The 13,819-nt window shown below is 41.3% G+C and overlaps 1 protein-coding gene across 1 annotated transcript in view; it reads left to right on the top strand.

The window, feature by feature from the left end:
* The first annotated feature begins 381 nt into the window (after positions 1-381).
* LOC146563759 (exostosin-1b-like) overlaps positions 382-13,819 on the top strand; it is a 46,419-nt gene continuing 32,981 nt past the window's right edge. Inside the window, exon 1 of the mRNA XM_085291041.1 lies at positions 382-2,310. Within this exon, the coding sequence (XP_085147167.1) occupies positions 1,358-2,310 (953 nt within the window). The 5' untranslated portion in view covers positions 382-1,357. The remainder of the gene's footprint in view (positions 2,311-13,819) is intronic.

Consider the following 13,819-nt stretch of genomic DNA (forward strand, 5'->3'; position numbering starts at 1 on the left):
GTGATTTGGTAAATAAAATTTAATTTAATTTTTACACATTAAAGTCAGCATTAATGGAAAAAAAGAAAACACCGAAAACAAAATCTTGAATCTCGACTTCTGAACTCCTTAGTGTGTGCCCAGCAAGTCTCAGTTTAAGTTAAAGGACTTTCGTTATCTATGTCTATATAACTGACAACCCATACACCATCACATGGTTAAATAGTCAAACCACAATTTTAAGCCCACTCCATTTTTTTCTTGGAAACTCTAAACAGAAATCTTTTCTTTCCTCGATTTTTCTTTTTTTTCTCCAAGATGTGAATGGGTGCAAGAGGAAAGCCCCGCCCGCCTCGGGTGTGACAGGAGCCAATGGTAACGCACCGTGCGCCGTGGAAGGACGTCACAGCACCATCAGCAGTCGTCCTAGTGGGACGGCCGTGCTGCTCTGCTTGGCTTGCAGTCTCTGCTGCACTCCTGTTATTGTGTATGTGTGTATGAGAGAAAGAGAGAGAAACACCACTTGAATACTTTACACTACTCGAGAAATTCGCGGAGGAACGAATCTGTGGATTTGACGACAAGAGAGAAGAATGAGCTGAATGGAGAGACGTGTTATTTTTAAAGGTAGAGGGTAGAGTCTCTGGTTGCCTGTACTTCCAACCAGCGTTGAAGCTCGCTGAGCTAACAGGCTAACCGGGAATGTTTTCAGAAACTAGCTAGTTAGTTAGCCGGCTAGCTAGCATTGTAGTCTGGAGCAATGCGCCGTGTAGATTTAACAGCCACACCGATACTCGTATCTTTGTGTGCAGTTTGTGAGGGAACTGTGGCAGTGTCTCGAAGTGTAGGTTTGTGTAAACGTCCAGAGCTCAAGTGGCCGCTCGGCTTTAATTTCCAGTAGGGACAATAGTTGTAGCTGTCCAGGCAACAAGTCGGAAATACATCACAGCTTTAACGTTGAGTTTGTACTTTGTGCGGTGCTGTGTTTGTTTGTCGCTGACTTGAAATCGACACTCTGTGTGACAACGATGGCACATGGCTTAGTGAAGGTGGCATTACACAGAGGCAACTAGGGTGCGTCTTGAGATGCCCGAATTTGAGAGCACCGGGTCACTCTCCTCTATAGGAAAACCTGCTGTCAGCTAGTCGATACCACTATTGACGAGGAGACGAGGTGGATGAACTTTATAAATCGCCCACATGCGTTGGATCAGTTCTCGGACTTGTGAAAGGCATCTGAAGCAGGAGGGAGACGTGAACGCACAGCCCTTGCAGCCCGGGGGAAGATGGCGGAACGCTCCCGCTGGAGGTGGTGAAACCAAAACTTTGGGACTTCTTGGATTCAGCGCCGCATATCTCATCCCAAACTGTAGGACACATGCAGGCCAAAAAACGCTACTTAATCCTGTTCTCCACCGGCGCGTGTCTCATACTGTTGTTTTGTTTAGGGGGGATACAAGTCCCCCTGTCCAGACGGGGTCCCAGCCAGCCTCATGACCGCAGACTCTCCGGTTATGGCCCCGGGGCGCGGTGGCGTCACATGTCGGGGTACCTGCAGCCTTTCAGCTCCTGGGAGCAGGACCGGAGCGATGATCTCACTGAACACATATCTCCCAGGCAGAAGAGGGACGCTAACTCGGGCCTTTACACGGGAAAACGCTGCAGAATGGAGTCCTGCTTTGACTTCTCACTGTGTGAGAGGAATGGCTTTAAAGTTTACGTATACCCCCAACAAAAAGGGGAAAAACTTTCAGAGAGTTATCAGAACATATTGTCCTCTATCGAAGGCTCCAGGTTCTACACATCTGACCCAGGGCAGGCATGCCTGTTTGTCCTGAGTTTGGACACTCTGGACCGGGACCAGCTCTCGCCCCAGTATGTACACAACCTGAAAGCAAAAATCCAGAGCCTCCCTCTGTGGAATGGAGGCAAAAACCACATCATCTTTAATTTATATTCTGGCACGTGGCCGGACTACACAGAGGACCTTGGCTTTGACATTGGCCTTGCCATGTTGGCCAAAGCCAGCATCAGCACAGAGAACTTTCGGCCTGACTTTGACGTTTCAATCCCTCTTTTCTCCAAAGACCACCCAAGGACAGGTGGGGAAAAGGGCTATCTGAAATACAACACAATCCCCCCTTATAGAAAGTACATGCTTGTTTTTAAGGGGAAAAGGTACCTAACTGGAATAGGTTCGGACACTAGGAATGCTTTATATCATATTCATAACTCAGAGGATGTAGTCCTCCTCACCACCTGTAAGCATGGGAAGGACTGGCAGAAGCACAAGGATGCACGCTGTAACAAAGACAATGCAGAATATGACAAGTAAGTACTTCACAACTATCTTCCGGTTAGCTGTACTGCAAGAGTCTAGGTCTGTCTTGCCACTAATTTTTGTCAGTATGGTGTTTTTAACTAGTTGAGTGAAGCTTGTATGTGTGACTGTAATAATGACAAAACAGGTGGTGTCATGTGTTAAAGGTTTTGTCAGCACACTTGTTTGCTCCTGACTGAAACTTTTTTTTTTCAGGTTTGTGTCCGGTCAGCTCATTGAGTTGTACATAAAATTGGCAAATACCAGTGATATTTCTTGTTGAATTTCCCAGTGTTGTATAAATTAAACTATTCCTATTGTTAAGTAAGGAGACCCGAGCCTGGGCTGTCAAAAAGATAAGGTGTCATTACATTAAGTGCATCTAATGTCCAAATGTTGGCACGGTTTGATATGTCACTTTTAAATATTCTTTATGCCATATCATTTTATTTACTAAGGGTATGCATCACGAGGCACAGATAAGTAGCTTTAATGTCAAACACAAGAACTGCTGTATTCAGGTGATATTCCCATTGATCTAGGATTTGTTATTATTTTTCTTGATAACTGGTCCTCTGACTTTCCTGATAGTGTCTGACAGATGTCATGCTCTCTACATGACACACAAATAAAAGTTTTATAATGAAACAGGCACATAATACTCAGTGTAACTAGTCTCTACCTTGTACTCAGATCGGTTTGCCCGGTCCCACAACTAAGCCACACTGTATTCTGTACTCAAATGTGATGAGTAAACTGGCGTCTGTCTCCCAGCTTTGGCCAGTGGGATTCATTTCGTGTCCCCTCAGACCATGCTATGTTGTTATTGGTGACTGTATGGCGCTGGGTGTTTGACTGTGGCTCTTTGGAGTGGATTAGTAGGGACAAAGCGCTGGTGCCAGCAAGGGGAAGCCACTCTGGTCTCTGTTTGCTCAGTCATTTCCCAGACAAACCCAACTGCATCAGCCAGGAATGCCCTGGCCCCAACCCGTGTCCTGCGTGACCCCTGCCGTTGTTTGGGGTTCAACTCTTTGTTGGTGTGAGTTGCTTGTTTGGGGGATCCTCCTTTCTATAGTTTGTGAAGGAATCAGCTCTGAAACCTGGCTGCTCCAACAATATGACTGAGGGGTTTTCTTGGATCTCATTTGTTTACCATTAAACCTCACAGGATTCGCCTTTAATGTTTGACTTGGTTGGAAAATAACACCAAAGCTCTTCTACACACCCAGCCAATAAAAATAATAATCCTCATATCAGACCATAGACTTAAACTATCTGCTCTCTCTGCCACGATTTACCAGCTCAGTGCTTGATGCCAAGTGCTGCCAGGGTGTGCTTTTACACAGTGAGATGGGTGGCATCAGAGCTATAACCCAAAGGAAAAATTAATCCTCCTGTCATTAAGTACACTGGGGGTGAAACGGGCTTGGAGTATCTCTTGCCCTTGGCTTCTTAGCTGCATTGCATGGTTAAAGTGTGTTTGGTACCTCCTCAGTTAACAAGCTTTAGCTTGGTGCTAAGTCCAATGCACAATTCTGTAATATTTGACGAAAAACATGTACTAACACCAGGGTTAGTTTGCCCTGGCAGCTGCCTAACATTGAGTCTTTAAAAGTTCCTTACCTTTAAGCTGGTGTTTCTATATTTATTATCAAACAAATATAAACAAGTAAATATCTTTGCTTTATTTTAAAGTCATCTATCTGAATACTTCACAGTGACAGGGTATGCTACAGAAGCTAGGAGTATGGGTAAAACACCTAAGAAGTGTTTCAAGAGAAGTTTCCAACACTTCAGATTTAAAAAAAAAATATATATAAATCTTGTCACGTAAAATGGAAAGCGATCAATAGCAAGGAAAAACATGGGTCACCACTGAGGTCGTTTTTGCTTTTTGTTATGTAATTATTTTCACTGCAAAAAGGGAAAGACAAAAATTAAACCCTGCAGGTTTAAATAGTGAGGATCAGACACTGCAGTTTACTGAAGAAAAGAACATATGTGGGTGTTATTTTTCTTCCTTGGTGCATGCATGGACCACCAAGGTCGGCTACATCTCAAACAGGATGTAATCTGGTCTTTTTAGACAATTGCTTTTTGGTGATCAGATCAGCTGTCATAGATTAAAGGCATCACTGCTGGTTGTCATTTTATTTTTCCTTCACATTGATGTCTGTGAGGCAGCTTTTGTGACTCTTGTCACTAAGGCAGAGTAACCTCTATGCAGTGCCTTCACAGAGCAGAACTGGCAGATTGTGTAGTCTCACCAAACCTTGTGTTGTCATCGTTTATAGACCTGTTTGCCTTAACTTTGCACTATATCATGCTGCAGCATGACTGCTGTGGCTTGCTGGCTGGCTGCTGAGTTTGTGAGCCGTGAATGAATCTACATAAATGCCCGGTATTACTAACAATTGAATTAAAATTGTTTCTAACTTATCTTAAAAAATAGATAAAGTAAATGAATATCCTTATCAAAAAATGGTGAAGGAGGTTGGCCAAAACTAGGTCAACAATGTACATGGAAAGACCAACAGCTTGCACCCTGCAGGACTCCACTTTTGTCTAGTTTATTGCAACATAAAAACTGTAACATTTCAGGCACACCTGCTCTCAGCTTAGCTGACACAATAAATTTCCAGAATTGGAGTCTTGCAGTTTGTGAGCTGCTATGTGTGTCTGTTTTTTTTCCATGTACATTTTTGACATAAAGAGAGTGACCAAGAAGACCTGTGATAAGAGAAATGCAGACAGCATTGTTTGCACCCCATTTGTTCCCACCTCTTGCTCTCAAGTTCAGAATACAGTTGGTCTCATTAACATCAGGTAAACTAGGGTAAGTTGATAAACGCTAAAATTAATTTCATCGTTTTCATATCACTAGATTGCCTGACAGAATATTACAGGTTAATGATGGCAGCTGAACTGTGTCATTAGCTCAATGAAATCTGATGACAAAAAAAGAACATTTGAGTAACTCCTGCATGGAAACGTTTTTCATCATTTATGTTTCATTATTATTCAATTTTATAGAGAAAGCAGAGAAAACTGTGCATTTTGCAGCTTCATGTTCATTTTTAAAAGAGGTTTGTTTGGGCTCTTATTGAAAAAACAAACAAACATAATTTTTATATAATCATGTCAACAAGAAAAACTGCATTCTTGTGAAAAGCTAACCACACCTTTACAGCTTTCATTAGGATTTAAGAGTGTAAGTAGCAGCTAGGTGCTGCTAATGAAATGCACTTGACACTTGACTTGAGCACGTCTATTGGTCTCAGTTACCATGTTAAATGTTAAAGTTCATGACCGCATAATTAGAAGAATACTGAAAAGGTCTGGAAGGGTTTCTAGAAGGAAAAAGCCTGTTCTCTCTAAAAAGATCATGACAAAACAGCTTAGGTTTGCAAAGTTGCATCTAAAAGAACCATTACACTTCTGGAATAATGTCCTTTGCACATATGAGACAGTGCCATGTTTGTCAAAAACCAAACAGAGCATATCAGCACAAACACCCCATACCAACTGTCAAGTAGAGTGGTGGAGGCGTGATGATTTGGGCTTGTTTTGCAATGGGACCATTGAGTTGAGAACCAAAATGTTCCAGGGTTCAGTTATGAGACTGAACCTTGGCCAAAATTGGGTTTATCAGAATGGCTGCAATCAAAGTGCAGTCTTCAACTTGATTGAAATGCTGTGGTTGGAACCTTAAGAGAGCTGTGCATAAACAATGCCAGGAAACCTCAATGAACTGAAACAGCACTGTAAGGATGAGTGGGCAAAAATTCCCCCTTTGTCAGACGGCAGGCTAGTGCTAAACGTTGCTCTACAAGCTACTAAATCATGAGGTGTACTTTGCTTTCATAGGCATCTATGCAGTTCTTTGAAAAACTTTCTTTTACACATATCTGTATAACATTGTTCCTTCCCCAGATTTTCTTCTCATCACCTTGTTATGTAATGAGATGACCAGTACCAGATCAAATCACTTCTGCTATTCCCTTACTGATTGACTACTTTGGTTTGAGGCTGAATAATCCACTTGGAAGTGTTTGACATATTTATAAGAACATGCAGACGCCATATTGTGGGTAGCTTTCAACAAGACGTTTTTCCTGTTTCTCTTACCGTACTGGTCTTAATTAATTGCTCTTTGACTTCTAGTATCTTTTACAGGGATGATTAAAAACTCCCTGAAAGCTAAGCTATTTTCAGATATTAATAATACCTAGAACTGCTGTGTACACCATTCTGGCATTCCTGGCTTTCCAAATGAGTTAGTCTTGATGGAGTCAAAGATGTAGATGGGACAGTAGTTAAGGAAGGTTTTTGCCAAGAAGATAAATATTTGTTTCTGGTCATGATTCAGCTCTCTAAATGAAAAAATGTCTCTGACTTGTACAGGGATGTAAACAACACACTAGCTGGAGTAAGCTGCTTGGAGGATGTTACAAATTGGGAAAATGTTAAACGGGTTGAGCTTTTAAATATATCTCACTGGATTAAGCAGCTGTTTGTCAGACAGGAGGCTTTAAACTCATCTTAAGACATTAACCAATTTGTTAACATGTTAAATAATTAAATAAATGCAGGTGCTCCACATGGCATCAGCTCATTATGTTCAAGTACAAATCAGACGCGAAGACTAATGCACGTTTGCCCCATCTTTAGTTAGCTGAGCTCTCTGTGAAGGTTGGTGTGTGATTGTGAATGAGTTGCACTATCCTGTTATGCAGCTCTATGGGTCAGACAGTGCAGTCTGTGGTCTAACTGGGTGGAAGTAATAGTTTCTGTGCCTGGCTGTGGCTCTTTGTGCAACAAATCCCTTTTATCCTCTCCCACTGACAACAAGGAAGTTGTGACAGACCAAATGCAGCCTCTCATCATAATTACCATGTAATGGTCATGTCATTTTTTTGTGTTGCAGTTCAGACTTTATGTTTCAGAAGTTTGATTGATGTGGATATTTTGATGTGCCATGTCTGCATATCACATGCACAATTTAAGTGCATCCTTTTCTGTCTTTTGCTTCTGTCATGATTATTGCTTGTGCAGTTCTCTTGATGAGGCAGACGTGCACATCAGCACTGGCTGTCAAGATGATTTGGCACTGCTTACAGTAAATGGAAAAAAATCACGTCAGGAGATTTGTTGGATTTTTTTTATTTGTCAAAGATCTTTTGCTGAAAACAATGGATTAGCTCCAAGTTACGCCTTTTTCTCTTGGCTACCTGATTACGCTCAGCTCGTTTGAATAACAAACAAAGCGGAGTTGTTGACGTTTTTTGTTGTTGTTGTTGTTTTTTTAAATAAATCTTCTGTTATATAGCCCGTCCCTGTCTTCATAGTATACTTAGTAAGGGCTTACTAAGTATACTATGAAGACAGGGACACAATTTTGCTTGTGTATCTGTGATGTGTTTTTTGGGTTTTTTTTGCTGTTTATAGCCAGTGAGAGTCAACTTTTGCCCCCCTCTTCAACACATTGTCCCTTTCATATCTGCACTCAGCCACTGTTTACAAGCTTGCCAAAGGAGAGAAGAGAAGATGCAGCAGGAGGCAGGTCAGATGCAATTTTAACCTCAAACTGAAAGCCTGCTCACAGCTTGTTTCCAATTAAGAGGCCCTGCCAAGCGCGGGAGTATGAGCAGGACTGTGTGAAAGATGCGGGGAGAGTCACAAAGGAGTGGGAAACAAGCTGAGAGGAAGTTCAGGGGGGAGAGAGAAATGGGAACACAAAGAGAACAAATAGTGACAGTCTGAGAGGCTAAAATACTGGTGGTGTAAAGTAAAAAAAGAAGAGTGAGAAAGGAAGAAAAAACTGCATGCCAGCTACCCAGCATTGAGAGGTGAGTGCAATAGCTGGCTGGATGCTGACGTTGTTCTACTAGGTGTATTTATAGACTTGCAGGGTTTTAATCCTCAGTACTGGCCAAAGCCCCTAGCAGAGGGCTGCGAGCCAACTTGATGCAGGCTTTACTGAGCTTGGGGAAAATGATAATTCTTGCGGGAGGAAAGTTGATTTCTGAGTTCCTGTACGTTATCTATAAATTCCCCTTTTCACCATGTTGTCTACCATTTCAACTCATTAGGTCACGTGTTTTTCTTTTTTCTCCTCCGCAACTACACTGGCTCCTGTGTACTTGTTCAGAATTTGTTTTTTAGTCGTATTTGTGAAGAGTGCTTCTAACTAAGCACATCTAAAAGCTAGATTGCGCTGTGGTGTTAATAGGTCACAAAATGAACTTTAGTTAAACATTGCTAAAATGGAAGAGATTAATGAGTCATTCCTAAATTAAAAAGCTCACACAAATGTGCTCCTTTGCTTCGCAGCTAATATGAGGGACCCATAGCCTGTATGGCTACGGTGAGGTAGATATTGTATAAGCATAGAATGTGCCTGAGATCTCTGATCTCTGAGAAAGATGGTTACAAACAGCACTAGATAGATAGATAGATATATTAATAAAAGAATTGCACTGAACAAAGTCGTAGCTAAAGTAGAAGCTAAAGACCTCAGTGGAAAGCTCACTTTACACACACACACACAGACAAAAAACATAAAACTAGACACCTAACAGCAGCCAAGTGGTGCTTTGCTGCCCGTGTTCGGTTTGTGTGTCAGGACTCTTAATCTGCTTGTAGCTGGATTGAAAAATGGTAGTTTTATAATGTTGTTGGTGAATGAGGGTCAGAGTTGCTCAGAGAAACTTGTAGCCGATTGTATTGTTTTTGTGCTAAAATGCGTATATAACTGTGAAAAGCCGTTTGACAGCTTTGTGCTGAAAATGCAGGACATTGTGTTGTGTGGGGATGTCTGTTCATATGTAGAGAGTACAGCAGGCGGGACATTTGCACATGTGTCAGAAATTGTCCACGAAACATTTGGACCTGCTATAAAGGGCTGAATGATGCTCCAGGAAGCAAAGGAGGCTGGCGAGCCACAAAACCACACTGCACAGATTATGTTTATTTTTGATTGACACTGGTGTAGAAATAACACTCACATTGACCATTCCAAAATTGTGTGGTAGTGTTTGAAATAGTTTTTCTGATTGGGAGGTTTGTGTGAGAAATTTATGGTGTATTTTGTGGAGCAGGTCAGATTCCTACAGACACCAACATAGTGACTGTATTTGAACTATTGAGACAAATAGCCATATATAAGCTATGAGCTTTTCTCAAGAGAATAGTATAGTGTATTACAGCACTGAAGTGGTTGTTGGAATACATTTTGCAGTATTTATGTAACTCTTGTACATTGTGTTCCCAGTATAACTTGTTAAACTATGTTACCAGTTTCTCACTTAAAAGTTGTATAATTTCAGCTGTTGCTTAGTTGTTCCGCTTGGCTGTTCATTTCCAAATATACCATAATGCAGAATCCCACTGAGGAAAATGCTACCAGCAGCAGTTACTGACAGCATTGAGCTGAGATGAGCTCTTCTGAATGCTGTGATTGAAAACTACTCTCATATCTTTGTCTGCCGATCTTCATCTTTCAGAGTGATGACAGACGGTAGAGCAGGAAATGTGTCAGTGTGACGCACTGAGCTTGTGCCTCCGTTCTCCTTTTATCTTTATCTCTACAGTTTTCCCACCACATTTTACCGCATCAGTTTGGCTCCTTTGAATGTAGAATTTTGGTGATATTTGGAAGCTGATTTTTTTTTTGTTTATTTATTTATTTTTTGTAAACTTCTTTTATCATGAGAAAAAAGGTTGGTTAGATTGTTGGTTTAAAATATGCCTTGTGTCAGCCACAAGGCATTTGTAGTAGGGCTGCACGATTTTGCATAAAATGAGAATCACGATTTTTTGGCTTAGAATTGAGATCACGATTCTCTCACGATTTTCTTTTCCAGTATAAATATTTATTGCACTTATTAACTGCACATCAACTTCGTAACAGTTGAGACTGAACATAAAAACAACAAATGTCTCACGTTTTGTTGTTGCCGCAAAATGTTGTACTGCTTGAAATTCCGTCTCCACCGTTGTTCGGCGCTGTGTGTATAGAGCAGGTAGTGCAACAATAGAAAAATAGTTGCGGGACGGCACTGTGTAGCGTTTGTCTAGGGTGTTGATCATTTTCCTAAATCCCTCGTTTTGCACAGTGTTGATGGGAGCCATATCTTTGGTCAGGTGCCTGTGGGAGTTCGACGTGTATAGGGAAGCGCTGTATAAGGTTCCCGTTATTGATGTTTGGGTGGTTGACCGGGACGGATTTTCTCCTGTCACTTTCTCGTCATCCCTGACGTGCTCTCCGTTGTTTTTTCCCTGCTAATTTTAGCATCACACGGCACAGCTTCTGTATCACGTGGTATAAGGCTCCGCCCTTGTCATTTGTTGAGCAGGAAGAGTGAGCGCTTGTTTTCATGCAGAGTACGTCCCGGATCAAAATGCGGTACAATCGTCGTCTTTTTTTTTTGTTTTGTTTTAATCGTTGTCATTTGGAAATGAGATCGCACATAAGTATGAATCGAGATCGCGATTTTCTAACGATTAATCGTGCAGCCCTAATTTGTAGTGAGGATTCATTTGGCTTATAAACTCTCTATTATAAAAAAATTCGAAGGCTTTTGTTGACTTTCGGGTTCCACCAGCCTTATGAGGCGATGGGCTCAACTAAATGGATAATAAAGGTTTCTTTAGGTGCTACAAATAAGAAGCTGCTTATTATATTTGTAAAGCTCATGGGAAGTGATGGCTATCTCCTGAACAGATGATGCATCCTATGATTGTGTGTGTATTTTCAATATGACCTGACACAACTATGAAAACAAGATCACCGGTAGTTATGGTTTAATTATTGCAAGGATGGTCTCATTCTGTCTTGTAATATAAATCCAGTACACCTCTTTTCCTTTCACTGGTGAGCTTTTGCCTCATTTTAGTTTAGCTTGAGCCAGGATAACAGTTATGTTACTACTGTTAATGAGTAATTGTTTTACATAAATGGAATTTAATTATGACTAAGATAATCATAATTAGGATTTTTGTAATAACCATGCAGACCCTAGTGTCCGTGTACCAGACAGTTGTGACTCTCACAAAGTGCAGTGTTGAGTTTGAAATTGTTCTGATTAGCCGTCCCGGAGTTAATGAAAAGCTGCCATTGCTTGGCATGTAAAAAGGAACAACGCACAACTTCAGGACTAACCAGGCTATTAGTGGATCGCAGATGGCTGACAAAAATTTTTTTGTGGCAGCTGCATCGAAGACAGCCACCTTCTGTTCAGTGTTGGCTTATACATATTATGTAATATGTATAGACTCAAGTGTAGTGTTGCTGTATGGTTGCACCTTAATGTTGGCAGCTTAGATCAGTGAATCGGTATCTCTGCTGATTCAACTTTTTTGGTGACAAATAACTCCAGTCAATCACTCATGCTGCAGTGTGCGGTACTTTTAAAGAAACACTACCAGGCTATAATGTGACCAACATTCTTACTCTACATAATAGTCATATAGAAATTACCAAACTGATTCTGTCTGGTGAGTAAAGACAGGTTCAGGGGTTAACCTATTGAGTTTACTCTCGGCATCACCAGTTAGTCAAGCCGATGCCCTGTGCAGAAAGTCCTTTGACTTTCTACTGCTCTATTCTATCTATAACGTGACAGATATTTATTATATAGACAATGCTAAATCTGTGTTTATGTACTGTTAACATCTCATCACCAGTCATTCACTACTGCCACTAGTTAGTGTTGCGAAATCGATCAATGTAGAGCAGTGAGACAAACCACGGAGGCCTCAGAAAAGTGCAATCAAACGGTGAGTTTATTAGCAGCCAGGAGAAAACATCAGCCTATGTCTTCTGACAAAAATACATATGGAGAACACTTATAAAGCTGTGGGGTATACGCCCCCCCCATGGCGTCAATTACGGATTAAAATAGGGTCCAGACATTAGTCACAGTTAATGGTACATCTTGTACATCTTTAATGGCTATAAACAGACATAGAACTTCTCTTTTCTATAACACCTTCCATACAAGGTAATAAACTTCAAGCCCTCAGGGTCTCTGGGGCTAATTATTGACTCTGGTCATCTGTTGCCAAGTAGAGTAAAATATAGTGAGACACCAAATCAGTTAAGGCCTCAGGCCTGACACATTCCTAGATTATATGTGTTATATGTATTGTAAGCATGCATGCAATCATCCTTCTATGTTCTAGTTTCCCTCAGCATGTATCACCTGGACAGTCACACCAGTGAAGCTTAAGACCCTCAATGAACCGAACATCAACTCGAAATAAGCACAAATATGCAATGTGTATGAAATACTTCTGACCGTACCTGTTTAAAAAAAAAAAAAAAAAGTTAACATAATGGAAGGATCCTTAACTAAACATCCTCAATAAGCAACTTTAATGCTATATCAATACTGTGAGAAATATTATTAAATGGAATAATGCTATAAAGAATGTTATTAATGCAATTATAATGATGCAGATTATATCAAATCAAATCACTTTTTATTGTCACATCACATGTGCAGGCACACTGGCACAGCACATGCGAGTGAAATTCTTGTGTGCGAGCCCCACAAGCAACAGAGATGTGCAAACACAACAACACAAACGAGCAAAATACAAGAATGGCCAACCTGAAACTAATAAATATATGTACAATATATAATAGTGTATGCATTTCTGGATGTGTATACTAAATATTTTCCTGTGTGTGTGTGTGTATACACATTTTTACAAATTAAATAGTAAAAAAATAAAATAATAATAATAATAATAATAATAATAATAAAAATAAAATATATAAAATATACAGAGTTGAATATGTGCAAAACAAGTGGCATTTATATACAGTGTGGAGTGCATAATGTTGAAGTTCCAGTAGTGAAGCTGAGGTGTCTATGAAGTGTTCAGCAGTCTGATGGCCTGATGGAAAAAGCTGTCTCTCAGTCTGCTGGTACGGGACCGGATGCTGCAGAACCTCCTTCCTGATGGAAGCAGTCTGAACAGTTTATGGCTGGGGTGACTGGAGTCCTTGATGATCCTCCCCGCTTTCCTCAGGCAGCGCTTCCTGTAGATGTCTTGGAGGGAGGGAAGCTCACCTCCAATTATCCGTTCAGAGCACCGCACTACTCGCTGGAGAGCTTTGCAGTTGTAGGCGGTGCTGTTGCCATACCAGGTGGTGATGCATCCAGTGAGGATGCTCTCAATGGCACAGTGATAGAAGGTCCTGAGGATGCGGGGGCTCATGCCGAATCTTTTCAGTCTCCTGAGAAAGAAGAGGCGCTGCTGCGCCTTCTTCACTGTTTTGTTTGTGTGTACTGACCACGTAAGATCCTCAGCCAGGTGTACGCCAAGGAACCGGAAGCTGCTCACTCTCTCCACAGCAGCGCCGTTGATGGTGATGGGGGTGTGTACTTCTCTGCACCTCCGGAAGTCCACTATCAACTCCTTTGTCTTTGCGACGTTGAGGGTGAGATGGTTGTCTTGACACCAGTGGGTCAGGGCGCTGACCTCCTCCCTGTAAGCTGTCTCATCACC

This window comes from Mchenga conophoros, linkage group LG11, assembly GCF_057382185.1.
Source record: "Mchenga conophoros isolate Kocher_MC1m ecotype Shallow Benthic linkage group LG11, M_conophoros_male_GT1.1, whole genome shotgun sequence".
In the NCBI taxonomy this organism is placed as follows: Eukaryota; Metazoa; Chordata; class Actinopteri; order Cichliformes; family Cichlidae; genus Mchenga; species Mchenga conophoros.